The sequence below is a fragment of the Paroedura picta genome, chromosome 3, assembly GCF_049243985.1.
Source record: "Paroedura picta isolate Pp20150507F chromosome 3, Ppicta_v3.0, whole genome shotgun sequence".
Classification (NCBI taxonomy): domain Eukaryota; kingdom Metazoa; phylum Chordata; class Lepidosauria; order Squamata; family Gekkonidae; genus Paroedura; species Paroedura picta.
The window spans coordinates 173,761,951-173,774,649 of NC_135371.1; the positions used below are offsets into that span (position 1 = coordinate 173,761,951).

Genomic DNA, 12,699 nt, shown 5'->3' on the forward strand with positions numbered 1-12,699 from the left:
CATCAATTAGCTCCCCCCCCCCATTCGGGAAACCTTTCCAGGGCTGTCAAAAAAATCCAGGGTTTCACAAAATTCTGGTTGAGAAAGCCTGCCATACAGGGTTGTTGTAAGCTGGATGTGACATGGTGGCACTTTCCCCCACCAAATTACTTGAAACTTAGAGGACGGCTTGGCTAAGAAAGAAGGGAATTCCATTCCTAGGGCCCAGGTATCCACATACAAACTGACTTAGAGAGCCTTAGGGATTAACTGGACCTCCCTTCTCAAGGCATTCCGCAAAAAGACCACCGCCAAGGGCACCCCCATCTTTCAAACAGCATTTATTGTTTCTGATAGAAAAGACGTCCTCCCATCTCCTTGGCAACATGCCGTTTCCAAGCCCACGATCTGGGGCTGCTTATCCTTTGATGGTCTGCCGGGGAAGAGTCAATGTCTACGGACAGAGCAGCGAAGGGCAGTTTGCCGGAACCTGAGTGTTTCCAATGGCTCTTTCCGTATCGATGGACAGGACAGCAGCTTTTGGTTCTCACATGAGAAGCTGCCTTAGCCCGAATTAGACCCTTGGTCCGTCAAGGTCAGTATTGTCTGCTTGGGCTGGCAGCAGCTCTCTAGGGTCTCAGGCAGAGAAAGGTCTTTCACATCAGCCACTTGCCTGGTCCTTTTCACTGGAGATGCTGCTGGGGATTGAACCTGGGACCTCCTGCCTGCCAAGAAGAGGCTCTGCCATTGAGCCAGGGTCTCAGGCCTTTCCCATCCCCTCCTGGCTGGTCCTTCTAACTGCAGATGTCAGGGATTGAACCTGGGACCTTCTGCCTGCCAAACAGAGGCTCTGCCACTGAGCCAGGGTCTCAGGCCAAGGTCCTTCCCATCCCCTCCTGCCTGGTCCTTTTAACTGGAGATGCTGGGGATTGAACCTGGGACCTCCTGCCTGCCAAACAGAGGCTCTGCCACTGAGCTGTAGTCTTTTGGGCCCCAAGGCTCCAGAGTTTCTCGGTGTCCCTCCACCACAATGGTCCCTCTGTGCCCCACCAGAGGGGCACGTCGAGGTCAATAAGAGGTGACACAGGCCATCTCATCGGCCAAGTCCTCTTCCTCGCGGGAACGGTAGGGCTCTTCGTCACTGTAAACGGGGCCGAGGCTCCCAACCCCGCTGTGCTCCCCGTCGCTGCTGTACAGGACGTGGCCGCTGCTGCGGGTGCCGCTTTCGCCGCTGGGGCGCTTGCGGCTCAAGAGGTCCGTGGCGGCGCTCTCCATCTCGTCGATGGTCATGTGGCAAGCGTCGGCAATCTCCCGCTTGGCGAAGGCCACGAACTTTGGGTCCCGGGCATAGAGGCCCAGGCCTTCGGAGATGAGCACCTGGCGGGAAAAGAAAGAGGGGACTCAGCCAGAGATGATCGGTGGAGACGGCCACTGGCCTCCAAGGCAGCTCCGTGGCCCAGAGCCTCAATCCCCAGCCACGGCAAAACAGAGACAGAAGCCATGAGGCATTGGCAGTGGCAAATTTCTCCTGCGGGGGGGGGGGTCCCCTGGCTTTCCATTGTGCATGCCTTGGTGGCAGGACCATAGCCAGAAAATTTAATTTTAATTTTTTTTGGGGGGGGGACGAATGTGTGGGTGATCAGCCATTGTTATTTATTTTTCAGACTTTTGTTCAACATTTTACACACAGGCACCCCCCACACAGGCTTTTTTTTAAGACAGGAGGACTCTCCAGCCCTGCTCACTGCTAATTCTGTTCTAGTCAATTGCACAGAGAATCCACATTCAACTGCATAGAGAATCCAAGAGCCAGCTTGGTGTCGTGGTTAGGAGTGGGGACTTCTAATCTGGCATGCCGGGTTTGATTCCTTGCTCCCCCCCCCCCCACATGCAGCCAGCTGGGTGACCTTGGACTCCCCATGGCACTGATAAAGCTGTTCTGACCGAGCAGGAATCTCAGGGCTCTCTCAACCACACCCACCTCACAGGGTGTCTGTCGTGGGGAGAGGAAAGGGAAGGCGAATGGAAGCCGCTTTGAGACTCCTTTGGGTCGAGAAAAGCGGCATATAAGAACCAACTCTTCTTCTTCTTCAGTAATATTAGAGCTCTCTTAGCCTCACCCACCTCACAGGATGTCTGTTGTGAGGAGAGGAAAGGGAAGGTGACTGTAAGCTGCTTTGAGCCTCCTTCGGGTAAAGAAAAGTGGCATCTAAGAACAAACAGGATTCACCACCTTTTTACCTCAGTGCCTTCTTTTGTTGCACACAGAGAATCTACGTTGGGGACGGATCTTTGCACCCACTCCAGTGCTAATTGGAAGGGCATGGCAAACGATTGATGGGGCCCGGCTCCCTTTTGCACCACCGTGGCCGCGGGCCTGCTTGGGTGGCACTAGGAAAAGTGCTGATGGGCCCCGTGGTGCCCATCAATACAAGAAGGTTGGGTGGAGGGAATGCAGATTCCTGGCCCCCAATTCACTCCTCCCCCCTGGCAGAGGGGCACAGCCCGGTCTCAGTCGAGGCTGTGGGCCTAGCCATTGCTGGGTTCCACTCACCGCCTCCACCAGGCTGTCCGCGCTGCCCCGTTTGTCGCTGTAGCCATGCTTGAGCGGGCCGGGCACGTGGAGATGGCCGTAAGGGCGGCAGGGCAGCTCCTGCTCCTCCGTGTACCAGCTGGCCCTCGACATGGGGGGCAGGCTGCTGCTGTTCTGCTCCCAGTCGCGGCTTGGCGAGCTGTCCTCCTCCACCAGGATCAGTGGGGCGTAGAGCAGCCGGCTTCGCTTGGGGGGCGTCGCCCACGACTTGGAGGAAGCCGTGGAGGAGTGGCTGCTGGTGTGCCACGAATCGTAGCCGCTGTAGCCCTGGCATGGGGGACAAAGAGTGGGTGAAGAGCGGTCTGGCAGGATGGCCTCAGCAGCAGGGGCATGCATTTGCAACCCTGCAGGCTTTCTCCCCATCGAAGACCCTGAGCCAGAAGGGGTTAGGTGACAAGATGATGCCATGAAATCAAGCGACATCTGATCTCAGAAGCCAGAGGCACCAGCCCGAGAAGGGCATTGTGGAGAGTAGCCATGTCGCTCTGCAGTAGAAAAGCTACATACAAGTCCGTTTGTACCTTAGAGACGGATGAGAGTTATGAGGTATATGTGTTTTGAGAACTCTCCAGTATCTGATGAAGTGAGCACTGACTCTTGAAACTTTACACCCTGAAAAATCTCAGCGGTCTCATTGGGAATTGCATTGATCTTTAAGGTGTCACTGGACTGGGATATTGTGCTACTGCACGGCAACCTTCCTGAAACCATCTTCTAACCGAGGAAAACCTCCGAAGTTTGTAATTGCTCACGGTTTGGAATTGACTGTCATGCTATCTCCAGGGCTGACGCTTCTACAGAAAGAGGCATGGCTCACTAACTCCTGCATGGTAGCCGTGTGGATCTACAGCAGAACACCTAGATATGAGTCCCGTAGCACTTTAGGAACCAGCTAGATTTTTTGGGTGTAAGTTTTTAGGAGTCAGATCTCCAGCATCTGACGAAGGGAGCGATGACTCTTGAAACGTTATACCCAGAAAATCTTGTTGGTCTCTAAGTTGCTCTTGAACTTGGATTTAGCTGATCAAATTACAGCATTTTAGGCTCGATAGCTTGGCACAATATAAGCCAGCTTCATTCTGAGAGAGCTTGATTCTGTGAAGGTTCAAGGGGGTGGCAGGTGACAGTAGATGAGCGAGAGGGTTGTGACTGTCTTGCATAGTGCAGGGGGTTGGACTAGATGACCCAAAAGGTCCCCTCCAACTCTATGATTCTATGATTTGCTTACACAATGCCTTTGGAACTGCCACAGGACAGTCTGGGGGCTCTGACAATTGTGTTTGTTCCCAGAGCTGCAAAGGGCAGGCAGCTGCCTAGTCCAGCCAGCCTAGCAGGTGAGGGCACGGCTGAGCTGAGGTACGGCCACAAAACAGCCAACGGACACTCTACGTCCCTTTCACGGCAGCGAGGAAACACACTGTACTGCAGAGTCAGCTTACACGAGGGGAGGTGTTTGTCTGGGAAGGGACAGCTGCAAAAATGTGCTGTTAAGTGCTCAGCCGGCCTGCTGAGATGAACGGATGTGTCACGACACATCACAGTCCGGGCTCTGAATCTGATTCCAGTGGCTGACTTTGACTCTAAGCCATGCGCAACGGTAAAAGAACAGTGCTTCTGAGCATGGGCAGCGTGCATTCCCCACAATGCTGGGGACGCACAGCTGGCCTCTGCCAATCTGGGACACAGAGCACAGTTTCCAGATGGGGGGGTTGACGGTCCCCTTTCCAGAATTCAAGGCAGACCCGCCGGCAAAGGTGGAGTTGGCTTTCTCTCAGCCGCGTCCGCGTTACCTGTGTGCGTGCTCTGCAGGGGGGCGCGTTCTGGTGATAGGTGCCCGGGATGGGGATGTCGTCACAGCTGCCTTGGCGCTGCAGGCACTGAATGCTGAAGGTCGGTTTGCGGCCTGTCGGGGCAGGGGAGGGAAGCCGGAGAGGAGCGGTGAGAGGCCGGGGCCGTGGGCGGGCGGGCGAGCAGCGCTCTCCGTTTGGCTGAACCCCTCCCCGCCATCTTCCCTTTGCCATTCCCATCCCCCCCCCCGCCTTCCCATCCAGTGTTCCTTAAATGTTCTGAACTTGGGATCCTGCTTCTAAATTTACCCTCCTCCCGCCCCAGCCCACCAGCAGCCATCTGTTCCGCAGGTGAGGATGCAGCGAGAGCTCAGCACAATCGCGGGAGAGTGAGAGCGGCACGGGATATTTAGGACGCGCTGCGCCTTCCGCTTTGGGGGGAAGGAGGGGGAGAAGGTGAGGGGGAAGAGGGGCGGGAAGAAGATCCTACACAGCCCACCCACCCCCACACCTGAACAGCTGAGTCCGCACCCTTCAGTCTCAGCAGCTGAGCAGGGTCGGCCGTAGTTAGTGCTGGGATGGGAGGGCCATCGAAGAAGTCCAGGGTTGCTCTGCAGAGGCAGGCCATGGCTGTCCACCTCTGTTTGCCCCTTGCCTTGACCTGGATGGCCCAGGCTAGCCTGATCCTGCCAGGTCTTGGGAACCAAGCAGGGTTGGCTCTGGTGAGTACGTGACTGGGAGGCCACCAGAGGAGCTCAGGGTTGCTACGCAGAGGCAGGCCTCTGTTTGTCTCTTGCCTTGACCTGGACGGCCCAGGCTAGCCCCATCATGTCAGATCTTTGGGGGAAAGGAGGGGGAGAAGGTGAGGGGGAAGAGAGGCAGGAAGAAGATCCTACACAGCCCACCCCCACACCTGAGCAGCTGAGTCCGCAACCTTCAATCTGAGCAGCTGAGCAGGGTCAGCCGTAGTTAGTACTGGGATAGGAGGGCCATTAAGGAAGTCCAGGGTGGCTACGCAGAAGCAAGTAAGGGCAAACGGCTGCTCTTTGTCTCTCGCCTTGAAATCTCTACGTGGCCACTTTAAGCGAACTGTGCCTTGACGGCACTTTCAACTGTCACCCACCGCCCCAACCAGGATCGCCCTGGCACACAGATCTTGACTGCGTCACATTGCTCTTCAATGACCTTGAAGAGCAAAGACCTTGAAGAGCAAAGATTGGATCGGCCTGCGTTAGGACTTGGATGGGAGACCTCCGAGGAAAACCAGGGCCGTGATGGGGAGGCAGGCACTGGCAAACTGCATCCCAATGACATGACACTGCCACCCACTGTGCATTCACAGAGGGCCTTTTGAGTGTGTGGCAGGAATGCTTCTTCCCAACACACAACCCCCTCAGCCACCAACGGCGTGAAGGGGTCCAATCCAGGGAAGCCTTCCCGCTCGCTCTGCTGCTTTCACCTGCCGCTCCCCAGTAGCCCCTTCCTCCTTGCCCAGCTAATCAGGACCCCTGCTGTTCCGACCTGTCGGCGTGGCGGGCAAGAGGCGCCTGCGCTTGGTTTGCCTGCTCTCCGGGAGTCCTTTGGCGAGTCCGCTGTTGGCGTGCCGGGAGGGGAGGGGCAACGATCCGCCGTAACCGTTGTCCCAGCGACGGTTGTGGGGTCGAGGGTTGTTCAGGCTGGGCTGCCTGCATGGAAGAGAGACACCGCTGTGCAGGTCAGCGAATGACAGTCCCCCAAAAATGGTGGTAACTTGCATATTAGGGGGTTGGACTAGATGACCCATGAGGTTCCTTCCAAATTTGATTCGATGATTCTATGATTCTATGTGGAATGGTATGGGATATAATAATATATATTTTTTATTTTTAGCCCGCCCTTCCGAAACGCTCAGGGTGGGTAAGAACAGTAAAATCAACATACAATTTAAAAAATTTAAAATGGGTACAGTATATAAAATTTGTTGTTGCTAGTTGCGAAGTCGTGTCCTACCCATCGCGACCCCGTGGACAATAATCCTCCAGGACTTCCTGTCCTCTCCCATTCCCCGGAGTCCATTTAAGCTCGCACCGATTTAAATGACCCCCTCTAAAATTTCCAGACAGGGGAGTGCTCTAGCAGGAAGCCGATCTGACTTCTTCTCCTAGCAGCAAGCCGGCTGTTTTGGTGGATGTTACTGTGGGCCTCGACCACAAGCCTGGCGGAAAAGCTCCGTCTTACAGGCCCTGCAAAACTGATTAAGGTTCCGCAGGGCCCTGATCTCTCCCGGGAGCTCGTTCCACCGGGCTGGGGCCAGGACAGAAAAGGCCCTGCCCCTGGATGAAGCTAATTTCACCTCTCTCAGCAGATCTTGACCTGAAGACTGTAAGGCTCTTGAGGGATTATAAGGGAAGAGGCAGTTTGGCCTGCTCTTGTCAGATCTTGGGAGCTAAGCACAGTCAGGGAGCTACTGTCTAATGCCCTGCACAATGCTGGAATTCAAAAAGAACCCTCCCACCCCCCTCTGCCAGTCCCCTCTGCTCTGTGCACCGGAGGAAGGCAGAAAACCTCAAAGATCTCTTGGACCAACTGGCTGGGAGGAAAAATGCCTTCCTGGCCCTGAAGTGGCCATCGGCGTCACCCAGAGCATGTAAGTGTCGAATGCATATAAAAGATACATCTAATACAGCTGGTATTAGTATACACCATATACTCTCCAGCACTTTACCGCCGGCTGAGATAGGTAGTGGCTCCTGTTCTTGAGGGATTCTGCGAACTTAGGCAGATTGAGAGTGGGTGGGCAAAAGGGACTGTGCTTGAGTTTGGCTCTTTTGGCCCTTTCTTGCATGCTCAGGGAAACGCCAACCGCATTTACCGATCTACTCTATGCGTGGTCACCGTGGCTCATTCCGCACACACTGGATCATGCACTTCCAATGTGCTTTTGCAGTGCGAAACAGGAAAATCCGTTTCCAAAGTGCACTGAAAGCACATTACTGAACATGCGTGGGACAGTGTGTCAGAGGGCCGAGTTCTTACCTGTCATGGGAGGCCAAGCTCTCGGAGTCCTCCTCTCGACTGTAGTACCCTTGCTCGGCTGAGGTGTCCTCTCCATAATCCTCCGAATGTGTGGCTTCTTCTGGCACCGTTGACGGGTTGCAGCTGCCCTCGGAGCCATGTCTGGAGAGACCCACATGGCCATGAGCACCCCTGGGATCCCGGCTTCCAGTCTCACCACCCAACAACCCCGCCGGCCCCGACATCCTTCCCTCCCCAACTCCAGGACCTGCTCATCCGGCGCCGGGTGGGGAGGGCTGGCAGCTCTGCAGGTTCGTCGTTGCCGCTGATGCTTTCTTCCTCAGGGGTCGGCCCGTTGGCCATGTGGGAAAGGCTGGCGCTGGAGGCGTTGCGAGAGCCTGCGAGGCCGTTCACCAAAGCCTTGTTCTCCGGCTCCGGTGACATGGCGGCAGCTGAGGCCTGGGGGTCCCGCTCGGGAGCACTGCTGTACAGTGCTTCAGAGCTCTGTAGGAAGAGAAGAAGAGTAGGTTCTTATATGCCGCTTTTCTCTACCCGAAGGAGTCTCAAAGCGGCTTCCAATCGCCTTCCCTTTCCTCTCCCCACAACAGACACCCTGTGAGGGAGAGAGGCTGAGAGAGCCCTGAGATTACTGAAGAAGAAGAAGAGTTGGTTCTTATATGCCACTTTTCTCTACCCAAAGTGGCTTACATTTGCCTTCCTTCCTCTCCCCACAACAGACCCCCTGTGGGGTGGGTGAGGCTGAGAGAGCCCTGATATTCCTGCTCGGTCAGAACAGCTTTCTCTGGGCTGTAGCGAGCCCAAGGTCACCCAGCTGGCTGCATGTGGGGGAGTGGGGAATCAAACCTGGCTCACCAGATTAGAAGTCTGCACTCCTAACCACTACACCAAACTGGCTCTCCACAAAGTGCCTTATGACTTACAACATTAAAACCAATAAGGAGAAAAACAACATAAAAACAAATAACTAATATTACCATCAAAATATTAAGATATGTGGCTATCACCATACCCCAGTTAAAACACCCCAGACATGAGATTATCCCCCAAAGGGCAACCAAAACAATTTGGCTTTGCGTACTCAGAAGAAACTAAACAAATCCCGCAGGGTCCGGATGTCATCCAAGAGTGCCTTCCATAGGGTAAGGGTCACAACTGAGATGGCCTTTCCCTTGGTGTAGGCTAACCAAGCCCTCCTGGGGCCGGGCACACTAGACGATGACAGAAGGGAGCACAGGGTGTCGTAACAGGAGAGGTGGTCCCGTAAGTATGAGGGTCCTGGATCTTTAAGAGCTTCAAAGGTTAATGCCAGCACCTTGAACCGGATCCGGAGAGTAACCGGTGGCTAGTGCAGCTGCCACAGAATTGGAGTAATATGAAGCTTGAAGCACATTCGGGAACATCGGATCAATCCCCCCCTTCCCCCGTATCTCACACCCAGCCTCACAGTCTCTGAGCTTCGACAACACGAGGGAACATATGGCCACCGCATCTGCTCCCTCAGCAGCTCCCTAGCAGCCTTCTCCGTTTCGAGCATGGGGACCAGCAGGGATGAAGAGGCAGCGAGGGAACTGGCAAGCAGCACCCGTTCCGATTGGCATGCAGCTCTGCGTTGCCCGAGAAGCGAGTTTGAGGGACAAATAAAAATATCAATAAGTCGGCATTCGCCTGGCTCGAAAATAAAAGAACACCGTAGATTTCTCGTGAGCAACAAGAAGTCGGAAATCGAAATCAAAATGGCACAAATGTGTTCAAGTCTTTGTGTGTGTGTGTGTTCTTTAAAGCGTGTATTTCTGATCTTCAGCTTATCAGGTGAAATGGCCCTGCCCAAAATGCCTAAATCAGGGGTAGTCAAACTGTGGCCCTCCAGATGTCCATGGACTACACTTCCCAGGAGCCCCTGCCAGCTGGCTGGTCCTTTTAATGGAAGGTGCTGGGAATTGAACCCGGGACCTTCTGCATGCCAAGCAGAGGCTCCACCACTATACCAAGCGGGCTCTCAGGATGGGTACATGCTAGCCCCGGCATCCTGGTTCTATGACAACCTCATCGCTGCATGTGGAGGAGCAGGGAATCAAACTCAGCTCGCCAGATTAGATGTCCGTGTTCCCCACCACGACACCAAGCTGGCTCAAGATACAAGAGCTTGACTCAGCATTGAACAGATTTCTGGTCCTGAGAACCAAGATGAAGATTCACCTTGTAGGTCACGGTCTCCTCTTCGCACACTGTCTCCTCTGCTTCCTCTTCTTCTTCCTCTTCCAGGTCGCAGGACATCGCCCGGCGGATTTCAGGCCCCAGGTCTTGCAAACTTTTCAGCCCAGCCTGCGTGGGAGAAGGAGGCAGTAAGGACATGGTCAGCAAGCCCAGTCTTGCCCACCGCTTTCCCTGGGGTGTGGGGTGGGAAATGCACCTGCAGAGCAGAAGAGTTGCTTGGGGGCCCGTCCGGTCCCAGCAGCCCCCTCTCCTTCCGCTTCCGGAACTTCCGGAAATAATCCTGGATCAGGAACGTGGCGTAGAACCTCCCAACGGTGACCTCCTCCTCTGCCAAGGGAGACGGAAACGGGTGACTGGGAGGAATTGTGTGAGCTTATTCCATTAGTCGTGGAGCAAGCGTGGAACAAGGACCACCATTTTTCAACATAGATAAAACAGCAATGATAAAAACCACACAAAAGACTGCAATTTTAGAAACTCAATTAGGACGTACGACAGATAAACTAAAGCAATCAAAGTCAGCCCCAGATGAAACTGCCTTCAAGTGCCTCCTGGAGCCCAGATATCTGGGTTCTGTTTCTGTGTCCTGGAAGGGGATGGAGCCCAACTCCTAGGACCAAGAGGCACTGACCTTCCGGCGGGGGTATCACCTCGTTCAGCAGCTTGGGCTTGGTCCGCTTCCAGATCTTTTTGATGACAGAGCGGAGCTCCTTATTGGCCACCTCCAGTTCTCCTGCAGGAGACATGGCAGAAGGACAAAGAATGAGGCCTCCTCAAGAGCCGCTTCCAGAGGGCCGCAGTAGGGAGCAGAAAGGGAAGTTGAAGGGGAGGGGTGAGGATCCAGGTCAAAGGGGAATGATTCAGGATAATAAAGCAGGAAGGAGTGAAGGCTCTATACAAGGGGGGGGGGGGCATCTGTGGCTCTCCAGATGTCCCTGGACTACAATTACCATGAGCCCCTGTCAGGTGCCGACAGGAGCTCATGGTTATTGTAGCCCACTGACACCTGGAGAGCCACAGCTGGGGCCCCCTTGATTTAGACCACCTAGGGAGCAAGACGAAGGTTGTTTCAGGGGGGAAATAAGAAGGTTCTGCTCAGATATTGATCCCATTTCTGGCAAAACTTCATTGCGAAGCACAGATTTTGGCTTGGTTTGATAGCCGCTGTTCGTGGCCGCCTCCCATTCCGTCCCCGCTCCTCTTGGAATTCTGCAAAAGCTCAGCAGAAAGCAACGCCAGTTCGCCTCTCACCTGCAGAGTTGCCAACTTTAGGCAACTCTGAAATCTTTGGAGATCTGGGGTTGGAGCCTAGAAAGGGTAGAGGCTGGGGAGCAAGGGGATTGCCTCGATTTCCTGGTGTGTCACCAACTTAAGCGGTCTCGTTCCAAGGAAGGGACAGGGCGGAGGGGTGGTTGTGGCAGTTTGCCCCAGGAAATGCCTTCAGCACCTTCTTGCAGCTCACCTTCCGTCTTGATCTTGAGGGACGTCCGTACCAAAGCAAAGAGGGTGGCGTTGAAGGTGACAGTCCCATCTGTGTTCAGTGGCATGTTCATGGCCACCAGCCTCTGCAAAGACAACGGACTGAATCCAAGAGTCCCAGCCCACCCCAGGCATTCTCCTCGTTGTTGCTTCCTCAGCAGGTTGACAGCAACCCTTATCTTCCTCGGAGATTTCCCACCCAAATACTGACCGGGGCTGACCCTGCTTAGCTTATGAGTTCTGATGACATCAGGCTAATCTGGCCCATCTTGATCAAAGCTAGAGAAGTTCAGAGGTAGTTTGCCATTCTCTGCCTCTGCGTAGCAACCCTTATCTTCCTCGGTGGACTGCCACCGAAATACTGACCAGGGCTGACCCTGCTTAGCTTCCGATATCTGATGACATCAGGCTAGTCTGATCCATCTTAATCAAAGCTAGAGATGTTCAGAGTTAGTTCACTGTTCCCTGCCTCTGCATATCTACCCTGAACTTCCTTAGAGGCCTCCCATCCAAGTTATGACCATGGCTTACCCTGTTTGGCTTACAAGCTCTAACAAGGCCTAGGATAACCAGGGCTATTCAGGCTGCAAGAGGGCATCCAGGAGTCACAGCCGTATAGGCAGAGGATTACCTTGCAGGCCACGCGGTGGGGGCAGAGCTTCCCGAAACCCAAGGGTGGCTGTATCCGGCGCAGCAGGGCCACCACATCCAGGTGCTTGATACGACCCCTGAAGAAACAAAATGAAGGCATTTCAAGTGGCACAGATCAGCTGGTCCTTCCCGCTGCTGGGACAACAAGTGGTACAAACCGGGATTGTAACGGCATTGTCTAGAGCACTGCAAGAGTTTCCTCAGTACATCCAAATCCAGTAGAATCAGTTGGTCAGGAGGTGACTAACCAAAGAACAATTGAGCTCTTCAGTGGTAAGTATTAAGACTGTAAAAGGTTTAAAATGGTGGGGGTAGGGAATCAAAAGTGGGTCCGAACTTTCTTGCAGGTAATGTGCCTCAAACTCAAATGCAACAGGCTAGCGTCACATGTACAAAATCGTAACAGGATAGAGTCACGTGTATAATTCCAAAGAATTACAGTAATGGTTACACCTGCATAATAACCAAAAGACCCAACACATTTTGATCCTGAGGGTCCTTCAGTGGTCCAAAATAAATTTTGGACCACTGAAGAAGGCCCGGAGAGTCTAAACACATTGGGTCTTTTGGTTATCATGCAGGTATAAGCATTATTGTGATTCTTTGGAATTATACACGTGACTCTATCCTGTTGCTGTATACCTGGATTTGAGTTTTTAATGGTATCATAGAATCCTAGAATCATAGAGTTGGAAGGGACCTCCTGGGTCGTCTAGTCCAACCCCCTGCACTATGCAGGACATTCCCAACCCTTTCCCTCATCCACTGTCACCTGCCACGCCCTTGAGCATTCACAGAATCAGCCTCTCTGTCAGATGGCTCTCCAGCCTCTGTTTAAAAATCTCCAAAGATGGAGAACCCATCTTTGATTGTCGTTTTTTAATCCTCCAATTATGTGCACTGTGTTACATTTTACCTTTTTGTTTGGTCAACCTTCAGATTCCTGGCTTGATGTTCAGGTTGGATCCCCCCCGCCGCCCC

The 12,699-nt window shown here is 53.8% G+C and overlaps 1 protein-coding gene across 1 annotated transcript in view; it reads right to left on the bottom strand.

The window, feature by feature from the left end:
- Window positions 1-323: 323 nt before the first annotated feature.
- Window positions 324-12,699, bottom strand: part of CACNA1F (calcium voltage-gated channel subunit alpha1 F) — a 70,512-nt gene continuing 58,136 nt past the window's right edge. Inside the window, exons 38-48 of the mRNA XM_077329724.1 lie at window positions 11,699-11,795; window positions 11,051-11,153; window positions 10,220-10,321; window positions 9,785-9,915; window positions 9,571-9,696; window positions 7,622-7,857; window positions 7,375-7,515; window positions 5,881-6,044; window positions 4,363-4,475; window positions 2,534-2,839; window positions 324-1,356 (exon numbers count right to left, since the gene is read on the bottom strand). Coding sequence (XP_077185839.1) covers window positions 1,048-1,356; window positions 2,534-2,839; window positions 4,363-4,475; window positions 5,881-6,044; window positions 7,375-7,515; window positions 7,622-7,857; window positions 9,571-9,696; window positions 9,785-9,915; window positions 10,220-10,321; window positions 11,051-11,153; window positions 11,699-11,795 — 1,828 coding nt within the window. The 3' untranslated portion in view covers window positions 324-1,047. The remainder of the gene's footprint in view (window positions 1,357-2,533; window positions 2,840-4,362; window positions 4,476-5,880; window positions 6,045-7,374; window positions 7,516-7,621; window positions 7,858-9,570; window positions 9,697-9,784; window positions 9,916-10,219; window positions 10,322-11,050; window positions 11,154-11,698; window positions 11,796-12,699) is intronic.